The 17373-nt window shown below is 48.5% G+C and overlaps 2 protein-coding genes across 2 annotated transcripts; one reads left to right on the top strand and one right to left on the bottom strand.

Moving 5' to 3' along the window:
* Positions 1-3685: 3685 nt before the first annotated feature.
* LOC126537434 (histone H1-like) lies at positions 3686-6250 on the bottom strand. The gene has a single exon (XM_050184446.3). It carries the CDS (start codon positions 4781-4783, stop codon positions 4211-4213), a length of 573 nt encoding a protein of 190 aa, XP_050040403.1. The 5' UTR covers positions 4784-6250; the 3' UTR covers positions 3686-4210.
* A 7155-nt stretch (positions 6251-13405) lies between these two features.
* LOC126537443 (histone H1-like) lies at positions 13406-15883 on the top strand. The gene has a single exon (XM_055073466.2). It carries the CDS (start codon positions 14291-14293, stop codon positions 14861-14863), a length of 573 nt encoding a protein of 190 aa, XP_054929441.1. The 5' UTR covers positions 13406-14290; the 3' UTR covers positions 14864-15883.
* The last annotated feature ends 1490 nt before the right edge of the window (positions 15884-17373 follow it).

Here is a 17373-nt window from a genome sequence, read left to right as displayed (position 1 = left end):
GGAAGGGAAGCGTAGCAGGGGGCGGCAGAAAGTTAGGTGGGCGGATGAGATTAAGAAGTTTGCAGGGACAACATGGGCACAATTAGTACATGACCGGGGTAGTTCGAGAAGTATGGGAGAGGCCTTTGCCCTGCAGTGGGCGTAACCAGGCTGATGACGATGATACCACGCATTATGCCATAACGCGGGCCCTCCCTACGAGCTGCGCGACTGATGTGGCTGATTTTCTCCTTCATGCGCTGATCCTACATCATGGTGCCCCACGTCAGCTACTCACTGATAGGGGCCGCTGTCTTCTTCCTATGGTTGTCGACGACCTTCTTCACTCTTGCTGCACGTCCCACAAGTTCACGGCAGCCTACCACCCACAGACAAATGGACTCACCGAGCGTCTCAACCGTACACTCACGGACATGCTTTCCATGTACGTGTCCGATGATCACCGGGATTGGGACTGCACCTTACCCTTCTTGATGTTTGCGTACAATTCGTCGCGTCACGATATTACTGGTTATTCTCCGTTCTATCTACTATATGGCCGTGACCCACTTCTCCCTCTTGACTCGCTGCTCCCTTCCGATCGATGCCACTACTACCACATTCTATGCTCACGACGCCATTGTTCGCGCGGCCACAGCACGTCGCATTGCCCGTGACCGTCTTCTGGAGTCTCAGAATAGCCAGAAGGACCGTTACAACAGTCGTTGTCGGGACGTTCATTTCATCCCAGAGTCACTTGTCCTGCTTTGGTTACCCTCCCGTCGCGTCAGCCTTTACGAAAAACTGCTGCCGCGACACGTTCGGCCATACAGAGTTCTTCGCCAAGTCACCAGCCTCACATATATCACCTGCGACTTCGATGTCTTCTAACCCACCAAGAACTGACATCGTGCACGTTTCGCGACTAAAGCCCTATAACTCACACACTGATTTGACACCCTAGGAAGCATCGAGACGATGCTTCTGCCACCGGGGGTTAATGTCACGTACGAGTTTGTGCCGTTGTGGACGATTGGACGTTGTGAGGTGAAGAGGAGGTTGAAGTGTCTCGACGATCGATAGGTGTTCGTACCCGGGCTACTGAGCTACAACCTCGTAACTGTGTATATTGTAAATACATATATTTTGTTTCCCCGCAACTATGGATGGATGGATGGATGCAAAACTTTAATAAGGTCCCGAGGTACGCGACTCGGCGCGCTGCGGGCCGCTCCCACGTTGGGACAGTCAGGCCTTGCCCGACCGCCGCATCGTGGGCCCTCTAGACAGCCCATAGTTGCACCCCGGCATCGGGGCTCTTGATAGCGGAGAGCCACTTGTCTTCATTGATTTGTTCTGTGCCTCGTAACGAGGGGCAACGCCAGAGCATATGGTCTAGGCTAGCGATGTCATTGCAGTGCCTGCAAGAACTAGTGGCATAGGTGTCGGGATAAATTTTGGGGAATAAAGCCGGGTTGGGATATGAGCCTGTTTGCAATAATCTGAGGGTCAATGCCTGCGCTCTGTTTAACTTCTTGTGTGGAAGGGGAAAGTCTCTCCTGCCGAGATAAAAGTGCTGCGCAATTTCGTTGTATGTGGTTGGTTGATCTCTGTTCTCCACCACTGCAGGCCGGCTATACATATGTTTTATTTCCCCGTAAGTATATGCACATACAAACCAAATATTTCGGGAGGTTGGCACTCCTCCGGCTGCGCCAATCATTCGAGCGCAGCCTACATTAAAAAGTATCCTCTTGCTCACCGCTTCCGAACAATTGCCGCATGTAGCTCACGACCAGCAGAGAAGAAAGCAAATGGAACACCGCGCTGCGTTTGCCTCCAGCGCGCTCGAAGAGTTGCGTCACTGCAGCGCTGGAACACAACGGCGGACCTATGCGCAACTCTGCTCCCTGCGGTAGCATATACAGGGACACTACGTTCATTAATAGATGAAAGCCACCTCTTTTGTCTTCCCCCTCTCCCCATGACTATGTATTCAGCCGCCTTTGAGCTTTACTTTCATTCTCTCCCCCACCCCGCTGTGCAGCACGGTTGAGGTGTCTTCTACTGACGGACAGTTACCGCACTACACTTTACCCCAATTTTTCACCTTTCCACCTTAAGAATCTCCTACTCAATACACAGCTTGCAAGTAGCGTCTTGTCCTGTTCCTTCTTGGTGTGCTGTCACTGTTGGCACTTTAACTTTTGAAAGCTATGAACCAACTAGCTCCACAACGTGTTCTACTGCAAAGAGAGCAGTTTAGTGAGCAATTAATAATAGTACTTACATCATATGAGGAGGGATAACCAATCATGAACAGGTAATTAGAGATCCTCAGCCCCCAGTCCGAACTTTATCCTCATTATGTGAAGCTTGCGCCGCCCCTTTCGAACATGGCGATGAGTAGCGTTCAAGCGTAGTACAGTGAGCTTGCTTGTAGCTCGTATGACAGAATGTTGCCTTTAAGAGTAGCCTAGTTTAAGTGTTTCCCGCCACGAGCCATCATAAGTGGCCAGATCTGGCAACCCTAATGGGCAAGGACAACAAATTTCACATAATTTCAGTTAATGTTAGCATATTATTCTGACGAAAATATGGTAGCTTGTGATGACAACATTAGAGGACAAATGCAATTCAGGTTACTCTTTCTTATGGTGCTTCAAGCTAAATTGCAGTAGTGCAGGTGTGAGAAGTTCAGTAGCAAAGTTAACAGTTAAACCACGATGGCAGTGCATATCGCTATTGCTTAGGCATGCCTACTGTTCTTGATAAGTCGCTACGTACAGCAGCGTATGTTGTCTTCAGTACAAGCATTCACAGAAATACGTATGAATTTCTGTGACGCCACACAACTGTAGCTAGCTTTTGGCAACATTTAGGGAAAGTTGGTTGCCTCTTAACCAGCTCGCACCTGCTTCATCAGGGAACTGGGGGCATATTCTCGGACTGTCACTTACAGCGATATTATCGCTTTTCATAGTACTTGATTAGTCAATCAGCTATTCTGGTTTTGCTTAAACAGCCAATAAGCCCATACTGAAAGCGACCGTGCAAGAATACGTACCCCGATGTCACTGCCACAAACAAAAATCTCATGTACATAAAAACAATGTCAGGTGTTCCAAGGTCATCATCAGCCTATATTTATGTCCACTGCAGGACTCCCTAATTAACCCTGTCCTACGCCAACCAATACGAACATGCACCTGCGAATTTCCCAATTTCAACACCCCATCTAGCATTCTGCCATCCTCAATTGTGCTTTGCAACGCACTGCATCGGTTATCGATCCTACACATCACATGGCCTGCCCAGCTCCATTTTTTTCTTAATGTCAATTAGAATATCGGCCGTCCTTGTTTGCTCTGATCCACATCGCTCTCTTCCCGCCTCTTAACGTTACACCTAGCATTTATCCCATCGCTCTTTGCTCAGTCCTTGTTCTCGAGCTTCTTTGTCAACCTCGGGAAATTTCTGCCCCATATGTTATCACCGGTAAAATGCAGGTATGAATAGGTATCAAGATGCAGATTACAAGGTATCAATATTATATCACTAATGTAAAGCAGGAACGAAATGGGGCCTTAAGAGTCACTGCTGTGTATTACTGCTGAGCTTGATCTGACACTTCGAATCTGACAAAATGAGTTTTTCAAATAGCTATTAATTAGCCCTGATGGTTTCCCACAATTGATACAGATGGTTTAGAGCAAAAGGCACCATCATTTAATAGCTTCACAGCGTTTCCAAAATATTTCAATAGCAAAGTTTTTTTATGTTCATAACCGGCTGTTCCTCGATACCAAAAGCCGTCTCAGCAGATTATCCCTCTAAAATATGTATTCTTTCTCTTGTTAAGAAGCCTGTTAACGGCATGTTCAGGAAGTTAAAACACCAATATAGCACAGAAACTGGTCATAGGTCAACTACCTTTCCTAATATCTTGATACATTATACAGTTAATCAGAACTTACATACATTAACCACGCAGTATGCCAGAAAAACGCGCACGGGCAAGAAGTCCGTGACCTGGTTGTTATTTGAGACCGGAGCCCATGGTTACGGCGGCGCGATCGATCGATGGAGGACCGCGAATGACCGGGCGAAAACGAGAGGTCACGGGGGTCGGAGCACCGCGGTAAACGGCTCCGCCGAGGCAGACGTTTCGGGTGGCCCTGACGAGGGCCGTTTGTGTGTGCCCGTGGGGCCGACTCGTGGAGGACGAGCTTTACTTCTTGGCTGCCTTCTTTGGGGTGGCCGCCTTCTTGGCCGCCGGCTTCTTGGGTTTCTTGGGCAGCGACGCCTTCTTCTCGGCCTTGGGCTTCTTTGCTGGCTTGGCCTTCTTGACCGCCACCTTCTTGGGAGCCTTTTTGGGAGACTTCTTGGGAGTCTTCTTGGCGGGCTTCTTGGCGGCTTTCTTGACGACTCCTGCAGCCTTGGCCTTTTTCTTCTCGCCCGCAGCGGCGCCCGCAGCCAGCTTGAACGAACCGCTGGCGCCCTTGCCCTTGGTCTGGACCAGCGCGCCCGAGGTGACGGCCGACTTCAGGTACTTGCGGATAAACGGCGACAGCTTCTCCACGTCCACCTTGTAGGTGGCCGCCATGTGCTTCTTGATGGCCTGCAGCGACGACCCTCCGCGCTCCTTCAGCTCGCCGATGGACGCGTTCACCATGGCCGACACCTTGGGGTGGCTGGCCGTGGTGCGGGGTTTGCCGGCTCCGCGCGCCGCCTTCTTCTTGGGGCTCTGGGGTGCCGACGACGCGGCCGGCGCTGCTGCGGCTGTGCTCGTCTCCTCGGCCATGACTGCTGCGAGAAAGAAAATGCTACGGACAAAAAACCTGTGCGAACGCTACGAGAGCAACCGACGAAGTGGCGTGTGACGGTCGACCGGGTGCGCGGCTTCCCGGCGGCGGCGGCGAAAAAAGCGCGCTCGCCGCTCATTGGCACAAATCGTGCTGCCGACCGGCCAATCGCGCGAGGCCGCGAGCCCGCGGGTCTCTACGATGCTGGAAATGTCGAAATTTCGTATCCGTTCACTTTTCGAGACCAGAAATGTCGCAAAAGATAGCTTTACAATGCCAACTACTTCGCACAGCCGGATGTATCGAACTCCTGGCTACCTGTAGAACCAAAATTGAACGCTGTGACGCAGCGCGTTACAATTTTGTGCGCACCAAACTACAACCATAGCATAGAAGACGCTATCGCTACGGTGTTCACGTTTGCTCATCGATACACTAGTTTCGGTGTCTAATCCACCTATCGTGTCACGATGACATCATTGGTCGATGCTGAACAGGCGACTCGCAAATTCTGGCTCAAATACAACCCGTTGGAGCTCAGGTTGCCCGAGTGAAAGCGCAAACTGCGCCGTACTCCGACATCAGTTTTTGTGTTTCTCGGGTCGCAGTTCGGGACCATTTCGGGCCCTAGTTTCACGCCTTGTGCCGCTTCGACCGGCCGCAACGGCGGCCCAGCGTATAGGGCCGCGTTCAGGCACTTTCTCGGCTCGGCACGAAAGTGCGGGAAAGTCCCAGGCGATCTGAAAGCGCTGCTTGCGGCCCGAAAAAGCCTGCGCGGCAACATTCTGGGCGCCGCAGCAGGCCAACGAAGCATCGCGCCGGCTTGTCTCGAACACGGATTCGCAGCTCTGATCTCCTAGTTTCAATCAGTAGGGCATCCCAGTTATGGGCTGCAACGCGAGCCCCTCCAGGAGCAGTAGAGGCCTGTTGCGGAAGCACACGCACCGACCGCGCGCTGTCTTCTCTGGGGGTGGGCAGGCTCAGCCTCACGGCAATGTGCACCGATTTTGTGGAAGTGTACAAAGAGCGAAGAACCATCTTTTTTTTTTATGTAGAACAACAGCTACGGAGTGGACCATCTGCAAAACAGTTATAAAACACGCTGTGTAAATCTACGATGAAACTGCAGTCTTGTGATGCCGTGTAGCTTTCTTTGGGTTAATTATGCTTCTCTTTTTCTTGATCATCTGTCACTCATCATACGGTTGCGAGCAATAAAACTCAATACTTCGGCAATCGGCACGACAGTTTTAACTCGATCATGCTGAACCTGCAAATCATCAACCTGGCATCTGCATGAAAAAGTGCTGTTGAGGTGTCCTCCTGTGAGAGACAGTTACGGCACTGCACTTATCTCTTCCATTCTCTCTAAAATTACTTCACACACACACTGTGTTTTCTTGTCCTTTTTTTTTCACTTAAAATGAATGCACGTAAAGTAGTAAAATAGCTGTAACTGCATGTCTAGCTACATCCGCTGACACCTCAACGCCGAGCCTTGTGTTTTAACAAGCAGACACACAAGACAGGCGCCAACTAGACCAAACTAAACTTCTCTTTCTTTTATCCGAAGTGGCAATAACAGATGTTAAAAAATAAGGGAAGGATATCTCTATCTATGCACTATTTTCTCCACTACTCTTTTAATCCCTTTCCCCGTACCTGTACAGCGCTGTGGAGGTGCCCTCGCACGAGAGGCAGTAACGGCGCTGTACTTATATCTTCTATTTTCTCTTTTAAAACTACTCATCATCCGATGGCTGGGAAACGCCCGTCCTGAGGATTTTCGTTTCCCACGTGGTTTTCCATGTTTGCTCAAACGAGCCTTTGCTGCTCTAATTGAGTTTCTTGCATCCACTAACCTGTATCGTTCGCGCTTCGTTTTCTACTGTTTTATGGCGTTACGCTCGACTTAGCTTTCCGATAGATTTCTTCCACCCAATATGGCTCCTTCTCTTTCTATAGCTTCTTTCAATTGTAGAGGTTTGTCTAGGGCTTCAAAACAGTTACAGGTTGTCAACTTAGCTAAATCCAAAAAGGCAGATGTTCTGGTGCTCCAAGAAACCTTTGTCCACAGGTTCGGTCAGATCGGCCGCCTTGACGCCCCAGGTCTTTCTGCAATTGTGGCGAGCCGGGCAACCGAGGCACGGCCATCATTTTGATGCCGGATTTTAGCGGCTTTGGCCTTCGTCATGCCAGGAACGCCGAGGGCCGTATCCTGTCGGTGGATCTTGATTCTGGCATTCGAAGCGTTAATGTTACGCTCCATGCAAGGGTAGAGGTCAGAGAGTTTTTCGCTGATTAGATCCATACTTGCTAGGCCCCTCTCGGCTTATTCTCGTGGGAGACTTAAATTGTGTCTTAAAGCAGATAGATTGTGTGTATCCTGCAGAGAAACTGCAAAATTTAAAAACCAGGGCTGCAGATGTCGTACTGCGAGAGCTGGTCGATGCTTGGCGCGTGCTTCACCCTGATCAGTGAAGGTATACGTGTGCGGAGCCGTATCGATCGTTTTTACGTAGTCACGTCCCAGTAGCTTTGCCGATTCGAAATTATTCTCGCAATGGAACAGACCGTGGCGTCTAAATCCACGGCATCACTCATTCACTCGCTCCACAGCAGAGAGACACAGAATAGGATGAACGTGCTTCAAGATTCGAGCGCGCGAGGAGATCGACTCTGAAAGGAGCTGCAGAGCTGTGAAGTGGACCTCCGTCTTCCGGGGGATCCGAGCGAGACGGAGTTCTTGCAATGGCGAGGCACACGAACTTGTGTGCCCGGCCAGTCTTTCCGTTCGTTTCACCAGCCGCCGGAACTTCGTGGCCCAGCTGTAGTCGAGGACGAGCTATCTTCAGCTTTCAAGTCTATGAAGCATAATCGCAGTCCCGGATCCGATGGTCTGACAGTAGAATTTATAAGTTTTCAACATTGTTTAGGGAAGCCGTTCATATCACTGGTGAACAGGTTACTCAGTGAACGAACTTTGTCAGCGTCTCAAAGAGAGGGGCTATATAATCACTCTCTTCTGTAAGGATGAGTCGAGAAGCACCGATCTAAGAACATGGAGTCCAATCACACTTCTGAACTGTGATTACAAGCTCCTAGCAAAGCGCCTGTGTATGCGACTCCAGTACTGAACACTCTTTTGGGTCCATATCGGGCATGTTAATTGTGTGCAGCGGCGTCCCACTCAGCTTAACGGTTTAGTAGTCTGGGACCTTCTCCTGTGGGTGAATATGCCAGGAATTTTCAATGTCTCGGGCGCTTGGCACCCGTTCCATTCTTGGCCGCACAAAGTGAGTCGTAACACTGGTTATTCCAGTACCAGTTTCGCAAGAGGAATCAGTTACGGCACTCTTCCTCTCCTTCAAAAGTCCCTACACACAGGCCTTGTGCCACGTGCGCCATTGGTTATGTATGTACAGCATGTCCCAACTGTACAGCATGTCCTCCAACATTTAAAAATACGCCACGTAGCTAGGCAGAACCAAGGTAGACCTGGAGATACCCAGATTATTTTATTTTTTTGCATTCCGCTTATTTACATAAATAGTCTTAATTAATTAATAAACCTCTCAAATTATATATTTATCTAGAAAAGTGTCAATGAGTGAATTGTACAGCAACATGAGAAACTCCCGATACAGCACATATTCAGCAACAGAACAAGTTGCAACACGTTGAACAAGTTGAAGCAACAGCCACAAGTTGTTTTTGTTCAGGGGCTGTTATCGAAACTTCAAGTTCGCCTGCTGAACGTGATTTCTCCAAAATTTAATTCGTTCAAGGCAGGCACGTACCCAAAGAGCCCCCCCCCCGAAATTAAGCGGCATACCCCCCCCCCCCTCTCTCCGCCCACGCCACCAATCCTCACACAGATTCCTACAGCGCCGCCAAATCAATGTTGAGATTTCAGAGCTATTTCGCGGTCAACATTTTGCTGCCTTTTTCACTCCTTTTGTATGGCGGTAGTTATCGGCATCTCCTGGGGTGTGAAGGCGTTTTCTCACAGATTCGGCGCCAGCGCAGATGCGTTCAGCAGTCACCACCCATTCAACGGTCACGCGCATTGCTGTTGCTTCGTTAGAGACCAGGAAAGAGATTCCGTTCGTGGTCAGCTGGTCTGTATGGGCGAGAAACGAGTTGCGGCCTGACAAAACGCCAGTTGAGTTTAACTTGTCCTTTTGCTTCATTATTTCCTCGAGGGACGGCTCGCCGCGACGGTGGCAGATCCTCGGAACCATATACCCGCGACATGGGTTAGATAAGGTGAAAAATAAAACAATGCGAAGCAGCGTCCATCAACAAACCCTGCAATAACCTTTAAGAGGAAGCTTTAGCTCGGGCCCAACTCCGATAAACAGATGCAAAACGCAAAAACGCGTTTCTGAGTTAACCCCTGGGCCGATTTTAATGAAATTTGTTGCATTTGAGAGAGAAGGTAAATTCTAGTGACTGTTGGACGCGGAATTTCGATTTATGGGGTGAATTTTGTGAAAAAGATTTTCAGAAATTTGAAAAGAATAGACGCACAAAGTTTATAAATTAATACTTCTGCATCGAAAAGAAATACCGCGGTTCTGTAAACGGCATCCATTAGATCATTCAAAGCGGACAAACTCGATACGTCAATTTATATATTACGTTAATTTGTTACATTGTGTACAAGGGTTCTGCAAGAGCTGTATTTCTATATACTGATTTTCTTTAGATTCATGCGTAACATATCGTTGTTGTGCCCTTTAGATGTAACATCAAGTGCAATTCACAGAACTGTCATATTATTTTTCCCTGCTGAATTAGAGAGTTGTAAACGTGATAGTTTGGTTTTCTGAAAATTTTTGATATTTTGCCAATTTTTCAGTAATAAATTGCCAATCTAAATCAAGCATTGGAAACCAACAGTCACTAGATTTTAAGTTTCTTTTTTAAATGCAACAAACCTCGTCAAATTTGGTGCAGTGGTTGCCGAGAAAAACGAATTCTCCTTCTACATGTGTTCGGATAGGAGCACCCGAGCTAAGGCTTCCTCATAAACCCATAAGCATTATGACTGTCACCCGTTACCTCGTCTGGTTTTTCCCTAATTCTACAGCACTTTTCGTGCAAACTTGGCAACTGGAAACAAGAGTCGCGAGGAGTTGAGAAGTTAAGCGACCTACTAAGGGAGAGAGCCAAGGCAACAGCCAAACAGGAAGAAAAAGCGAAAATTAACAAATTTACATAAACCGCTGTTTATGAAAATCTTTATGGATCAACATCTTTTTATTTAAAAAGGAAGTAGAGAAAAAGCCACCGGAAGTGGAGAACAATTCCGTGTGTTCTGAATGACGCCTCTGCAGTTATCAGTCGAGCCGCCTGACGTAGCCACTTCTCTGCTGTGTTTATGTATAGGTGTTTTTCTAACCTTCCGCGGTGGGCTCAGTACGTCTACAACCACATCGTTCTGCGCTCTACACGGTAGTACGGGACTGGCGGCCACGCATCCTTACGTAACTTCCCAAATAACAATACGAGTCGGTTGTGGCACTTGGTAGATATGTAAACGAGGGATCCAAAAGAATTGTGGTTGTTCCACAAATGTATATTCCTCTGTAATTCTTCCATAGCTAATAAAAAAAAAAACGCTGTTTTAATCGAATATAACTCAAGTCTGCAGTGAAGCCCTGCACACGCCCTCATAACGGTGAGCCACTGTTCCTCCGCGAGGCTGCGAATAATTCGTACTTCAAATTTTGCCTGTTACCCAAATCAGGCGGTAACCACAAAAATAAATTTATTAGCGCGTAAATTTATACATTTTCTCTCGCCTATTATAGTGGAATCACGAATGCCTAATTCTTTATTATTAAACCGAAATGAAATCCTTGCTTCGCTGCAACTATGCAGTATATTGTCAAGTTGCAATTCAGTTGGCAGTGAAATTTCATGAGTAAAACGGGCTCAGCAGTGAAATATACCGCACGCTTTTGAATATTTAATTAATTATGGAGTTTTACGGGTGCCGAAACCATGAGGCATGTCGTAGTGGGAGACTCCGGCAATTCGTACTACCTGGGGATTTTTAAAGTGCACCTAAATCTAAGTACACGCGCGTTTTCGCATTTCGCCCCTGCGGCCACCGTGGCCGGGATTCGATCCCGCGACCTCGTGCTTCGCAGCCCAACACCATAGCCACTAAGCAACCATGACAGGCAGACTTTTGAAGAGTGAAGTGCTAAGACTCCATACACTTTGTCCATGTCTGTTGCACACCTCATTGCTACCGTCGATGAAAAGACTCTTCAAGAATAGCAGACGCTCCGGAGGTATCAAGTACGACGCCATTTTGAAAAGGCCGCATGACGACGACTTTGTTTCTTTCTGTGATTGGCTGGCAGAGTAACACAACCCCGCGTGGGCCGTGTGCCTTGTTTTTCAATTGCTGTTTTTTTTTTTTTTTAGTTGTATGCTACCATAGAAATCTTTATTTTACACTTTCGCTTTTTTTAATTGTTCTTGGCAATGTTCTTCCTGCGCGAGTTCATTTGATGTGGTTCCTTGCTTGCCTAATAAAGGAGCGGTGTATCTCACAGGCCTACCTGTGAGATACACCTTATTTCATTTCTCTTTTGCGGGTTTACGGGTCTTTGCGGCGGATGGCGGGCGTTATTAACATTTGTACTAGTAAAGGTACCCCCCCCCCCCTCATTTGCATAGAAAAGTTACCTTGGGTTGCCCCCCCCCCCCCGAAAAAAAATTCTCGGTACGTGCCTGGTTCAAGGTAAAACTCATCTATCATTCTATTTTTCCAAAACACGCAAAGCTTCTTCCGGCGCGCATACTTGAAGGCCTCCTTCAAGGTTACCTTAATCAATTTCCGCCTCACATAATAATTTCAACGGATGCATCACAGCATTTAGACAAGGCCGGCGTTGGCATCTTTTCAATTCAGCTTAACTGGTCTCTTGCTCTCCGTCTCGCCGATTGTACTCCTTGCTCGATTCCTTGTGCTAATTCTGGCCATCCGAAAATTGGTCAACAGATATGGTTACAGGCGCGCTTTCGGTCTGTACACATTTAACTTGCACTGGTCGGTCACACCTGTTGAGCATATTTTCGACACTAGTCCCAGACTATTTGTCTCAAGTCCGCTTTGTCCGAACCCCGGACATAGCGGAATCTTTTTACATGAATCAGCTGACTCGCTCGCATCGTCATCGCTAAATGGTCCGGTTTTAAATGTACTTCTTGATTCCTCTTTTATAATAGGAGCCAGATTCAACGCCTTTTATTCTGGATTTGTAGTGAATCATCCATACTTTCTGCACGTGATTTTCAACATCTAAAGTTTCAGTGGAACACCAGCAAATGCCTTTCACGCCAGTGCGAGGTGACGGTATCAAGTTTCCGCTCTCGAGTTCCCCGCCTAAATTTTTACCGATCTGGTCTATCCACGACTAACCGCTGTTCTTTCGGTAATGAACCAGAAACTTATTGACCATTTCTTCCTTTCTTGCCACCGCTTCTCCTCCTTTCGCAAAATGTTCCTGTTTTTTAGACTAGAAAATTAGGTTTAGCACTTACAACACCAAACATTTTGCCTTCTGGTGCCTGTCACTTCGGCACAAGCCATGGTTCGATGATTAGTGCTCTGCGCACGTTCACTGAAGCACCCGGAAGGCTACGCTGTTATAGGGTACCAACCGTGGGACATTTCGTTTTATTGTTATTATGTTTCCTTAGCTTCTCAGTTTAATTTCTTTATTAGGCCCTTTGTTACTTGGGAGAGCTTGCCTATTGGTTGCCTTGCCTCCCACTTCACTTGCTGCCTCAGAAGCCAGCCTAGTTACGGTTTCATTAATTACCTCTATATCATCTTCATCCCTCTGTTCTAAGGCTGCATATTTGTTTGCAAGTACCAGCCTGAATTTGTCTGCTTTTACCCTTACTGCCTCTAGGTTGGCTTGTTTCTTCTTGACCGATTTTACTCTTTCTCTCCCCAAATTGAGGTGAATCTTAACTCTGACTAACCTATGATCACTGGACTTTATCCTAGCTAACACATGAACATCCTGCACTATGCTGGTATCGGCAGAAAGTATGCAATCAATTTCATTTCTTGTTTCACCATAAGGGCTTTTCCAGGTCAACTTTCTGTTGCTACGCTTCCTGAAAAAGGTGTTCATTGTTCGCGGCTTATTCCTTTCTACGAATTCGACCAGCATTTCTCCTCTAGCGTTCCTAGAATACACGCCTTAGTTGCCAATTGCTTAATTGTTCACCAGCCTGCTTTTTCCCCACTTTTGCATTGAAGTCGCCCATTACTGCAGTATACTGAGTTTGCACTTTTCTCATCGCTAATTCAACAATTTCATAAAACTGATCTACTTCCTCATCATCGTGACTAGATGTTGGAGGGCAGGCTTGTACTACCTATAATCTATACATCTTGTTAAGTTTAATTACTACTGCTACCTAAAAAAAGATGATTCTTCGCTCTTTGTACACTTCCACAAAATCGGTGCAGATTGCCGTGAGGCTCAGCCTACCCACCCCCAGAGAAAACAGCGCGCGGTCGGTGCGTGTGCTTCCGCAACAGGCCTCTACTGCTCCTGGAGGGGCTCGCGTTGCAGCCCATAACTGGGATGCCCTGCTGATTGAAACTAGGAGATCAGAGCTGCGAATCCGTGTTCGAGACAAGCCGGCGCGATGCTTCGTTGGCCTGCTGCGGCGCCCAGAATGTTGCCGCGCAGGCTTTTTCGGGCCGCAAGCAGCGCTTTCAGATCGCCTGGGACTTTCCCGCACTTTCGTGCCGAGCCGAGAAAGTGCCTGAACGCGGCCCTATACGCTGGGCCGCCGTTGCGGCCGGTCGAAGCGGCACAAGGCGTGAAACTAGGGCCCGAAATGGTCCCGAACTGCGACCCGAGAAACACAAAAACTGATGTCGGAGTACGGCGCAGTTTGCGCTTTCACTCGGGCAACCTGAGCTCCAACGGGTTGTATTTGAGCCAGAATTTGCGAGTCGCCTGTTCAGCATCGACCAATGATGTCATCGTGACACGATAGGTGGATTAGACACCGAAACTAGTGTATCGATGAGCAAACGTGAACACCGTAGCGATGGCGTCTTCTATGCTATGGTTGTAGTTTGGTGCGCACAAAATTGTAACGCGCTGCGTCACAGCGTTCAATTTTGGTTCTACAGGTAGCCAGGAGTTCGATACATCCGGCTGTGCTAAGTAGTTGGCATTGTAAAGCTATCTTTTGCGACATTTCTGGTCTCGAAAAGTGAACGGATACGAAATTTCGACATTTCCAGCATCGTAGAGACCCGCGGGCTCGCGGCCTCGCGCGATTGGCCGGTCGGCAGCACGATTTGTGCCAATGAGCGGCGAGCGCGCTTTTTTCGCCGCCGCCGCCGGGAAGCCGCGCACCCGGTCGACCGTCACACGCCACTTCGTCGGTTGCTCTCGTAGCGTTCGCACAGGTTTTTTGTCCGTAGCATTTTCTTTCTCGCAGCAGTCATGGCCGAGGAGACGAGCACAGCCGCAGCCGCGCCGGCCGCGTCGTTGGCACCCCAGAGCCCCAAGAAGAAGGCGGCGCGCGGAGCCGGCAAACCCCGCACCACGGCCAGCCACCCCAAGGTGTCGGCCATGGTGAACGCGTCCATCGGCGAGCTGAAGGAGCGCGGAGGGTCGTCGCTGCAGGCCATCAAGAAGCACATGGCGGCCACCTACAAGGTGGACGTGGAGAAGCTGTCGCCGTTTATCCGCAAGTACCTCAAGTCGGCCGTCACCTCGGGCGCGCTGGTCCAGACCAAGGGCAAGGGCGCCAGCGGTTCGTTCAAGCTGGCTGCGGGCGCCGCTGCGGGCGAGAAGAAAAAGGCCAAGGCTGCAGGAGTCGTCAAGAAAGCCGCCAAGAAGCCCGCCAAGAAGACTCCCAAGAAGTCTCCCAAAAAGGCTCCCAAGAAGGTGGCGGTCAAGAAGGCCAAGCCAGCAAAGAAGCCCAAGGCCGAGAAGAAGGCGTCGCTGCCCAAGAAACCCAAGAAGCCGGCGGCCAAGAAGGCGGCCACCCCAAAGAAGGCAGCCAAGAAGTAAAGCTCGTCCTCCACGAGTCGGCCCCACGGGCACACACAAACGGCCCTCGTCAGGGCCACCCTAAACGTCTGTTTCGGCGGAACCGTTTACCGCGGTGCTCCGACCCCCGTGACCTCTCACAACTCGTTTTCGCCCAGTTATTAGGTGCAGCGGTGGCGTAGAGGTAGAACACCCGCCTCGCGTGCAAGAGGTCCGTGGTTCGAATCCCGGTGCCGCGCAATTTTCCACCGGACTAAAAAAAAAAAAAAAACCGTGTGTTGAGAAAATTGCACAAACAGGCCTGGAGTGCTGCCTGATCCCGGTGACCAGAACCGGTAACGCACTCCCTCACCAGAGCAGGATTGGACACCCTGGTGCAGTACTTGGCCACAACCTCCTATATGAACACAACAATCAAACCCCGGCCCTCAGTCCCCAGCAGCTGCGAAGCAACTGACCACGGCGGCGGTCAGACCTGCGACGCTGCAGAGGGTGCTAGGAATCCCTCGCTACGGACAGGCCGCCATTGGAATATGAACCTGGCAACGCTTAACGCTAGAATGTTATCTAGTGAGGTGAGTCTAGCAGTGCTATTGGATGAATTAGAGGGCTGTAAATGGGATATAATAGGGCTCAGTGAAGCTAGGAGGCCAAAAGAAGCATACACAGTGCTAAAAAGCGGGCACGTCCTGTGCTACCGGGGCTTAGCGGAGAGACGAGAACTAGGAGTCGGATTCCTGATTAATAAGAACATACCTGGTAACATACAGGAACTTTATAGCATTAACGAGAGAGTGGCAGGTCTTGTTGTGAAATTAATAAGAGATACAAAATGAAGGTTGTACAGGTCTACGCCCCTACATCCAGTCATGATGAACGGGAAGTCGAAAGCTTCTATGAAGACATGGAATCGGCGATGGGTAGAGTGAAAACAAAATACACTATACTAATGGGCGACTTCAATGCCAAGGTAGGCAAGAAGCAGGCTGGAGACAAGGCAGTGGGGGAATATGGCATAGGCACTAGGAATAGCAGGGGAGAGTTATTAGTAGAGTTTGCGGAACAGAATAATGTGCGGAGAATGAATACCTTCTTCTGCAAGTGGGATAGCCGAAAGTGGACATGGAGGAGCCCGAATGGCGAGACTAGAAATGAAATAGACTTCATACTCTGCGCTAACCCTGGCATCGTACAAGGTGTGGATGTGCTCGGCAAGGTGTGCTGCAGTGACCTTAGGATGGTAAGAACTCGAATTAGCCTAGACTTGAGGAGGGAACGAAAGCAACTGGCACATAAGAAGTCGATCAATGAGTTAGCGGTAAGAGGGAAAATAGAGGAATTCCAGATCAAGCTACAGAACAGGTATTCGGCTTAGACTCTGGAAGAGGACCTTAGTGTTGAAGCAATGAACGACAATCTTGTGGGCATCGTTAAGGAGTGTGCAATAGAAGTCTGCAGTAACTCCGTTAGACAGGATACCAGTAAGCTATCGCAGGAGACGAAAGATCTGATCAAGAAACGCCTATGTATGAACGCCTCTAACCCTACAGCTAGAATAGAACTGGCAGAACTTTCGAAGTTAATCAACAAGCGTAAGACAGCTGACATAATGAAATATAATATGGATAGAATTGAACATGCTCTCAGAAACGGAGGAAGCCTAAAAGCAGTGAAGAAGAAACTCGGAATTGGCAAGAATCAGATGTATGCGTTAAGAGACAAAGCCGGCAATATCATTACTAATATGGATGAGATAGTTCAAGTGGCTGAGGAGTTCCATAGAGATTTACACAGTACCAGTGGCACCCACGACGATAATGGAAGAGAGAATAGTCTAGAGGAATTTGAAATCCCGCAAGTAACGGCGGGAGAATTAAAGAAAGCCTTGGGAGCTATGCAAAGGGGAAAGGCAGCTGGGGAGGACCAGGTAACAGCAGATTTGTTGAAGGATGGTGGGCAGATTGTTCTAGGAAAACTGGCCACCATGTATACGCAATGCCTTATGACCTCGAGCGTACCGGAATCATGGAAGAATGCTAACATAATCCTAATCCATAAGAAAGGGGACGCCAAAGACTTGAAAAATTATAGACCGATCAGTTTACTGTCCGTTGCCTACAAAATATTTACTAAAGTAATTGCAAATAGAATCAGGAACACCTTAGACTTCCGTCAACCAAAGGACCAGGCAGGATTCCGTAAAGGCTACTCAACAATAGACCATATTCACACTATAAATCAGGTGATAGAAAAATGTGCGGAATATAACCAACCTTTATATATAGCTTTCATTGATTACGAGAAAGCGTTTGATTCAGTCGTCATGGAGGCATTGCGTAATCAGGGTGTAGACGAGCCGTATGTAAAAATACTGAAAGATATCTATAGCGGCTCCACAGCCACCGTAGTCCTCCATAAAGAAAGCAACGAAATCGCAATAAAGAAAGGCGTCAGGCAGGGAGATACAATCTCTCCGATGCTATTCACAGCGTGTTTACAGGAGGTATTCAGAGACCTGGATTGGGAAGAAT

This window comes from Dermacentor andersoni, chromosome 3, assembly GCF_023375885.2.
Source record: "Dermacentor andersoni chromosome 3, qqDerAnde1_hic_scaffold, whole genome shotgun sequence".
NCBI lineage: Eukaryota > Metazoa > Arthropoda > Arachnida > Ixodida > Ixodidae > Dermacentor > Dermacentor andersoni.
Note: the sequence above shows the minus strand (reverse complement) of the source record. Positions and strands in the feature narration are given on the sequence as shown.

Excerpts from the sequence above, each read along its gene's own strand:
- LOC126537443 (XM_055073466.2), top strand. The coding sequence starts at position 14,291 with ATGGCCGAGGAGACGAGCACAGCCGCAGCCGCGCCGGCCGCGTCGTTG.
- LOC126537434 (XM_050184446.3), bottom strand. The coding sequence starts at position 4,783 with ATGGCCGAGGAGACGAGCACAGCCGCAGCAGCGCCGGCCGCGTCGTCG.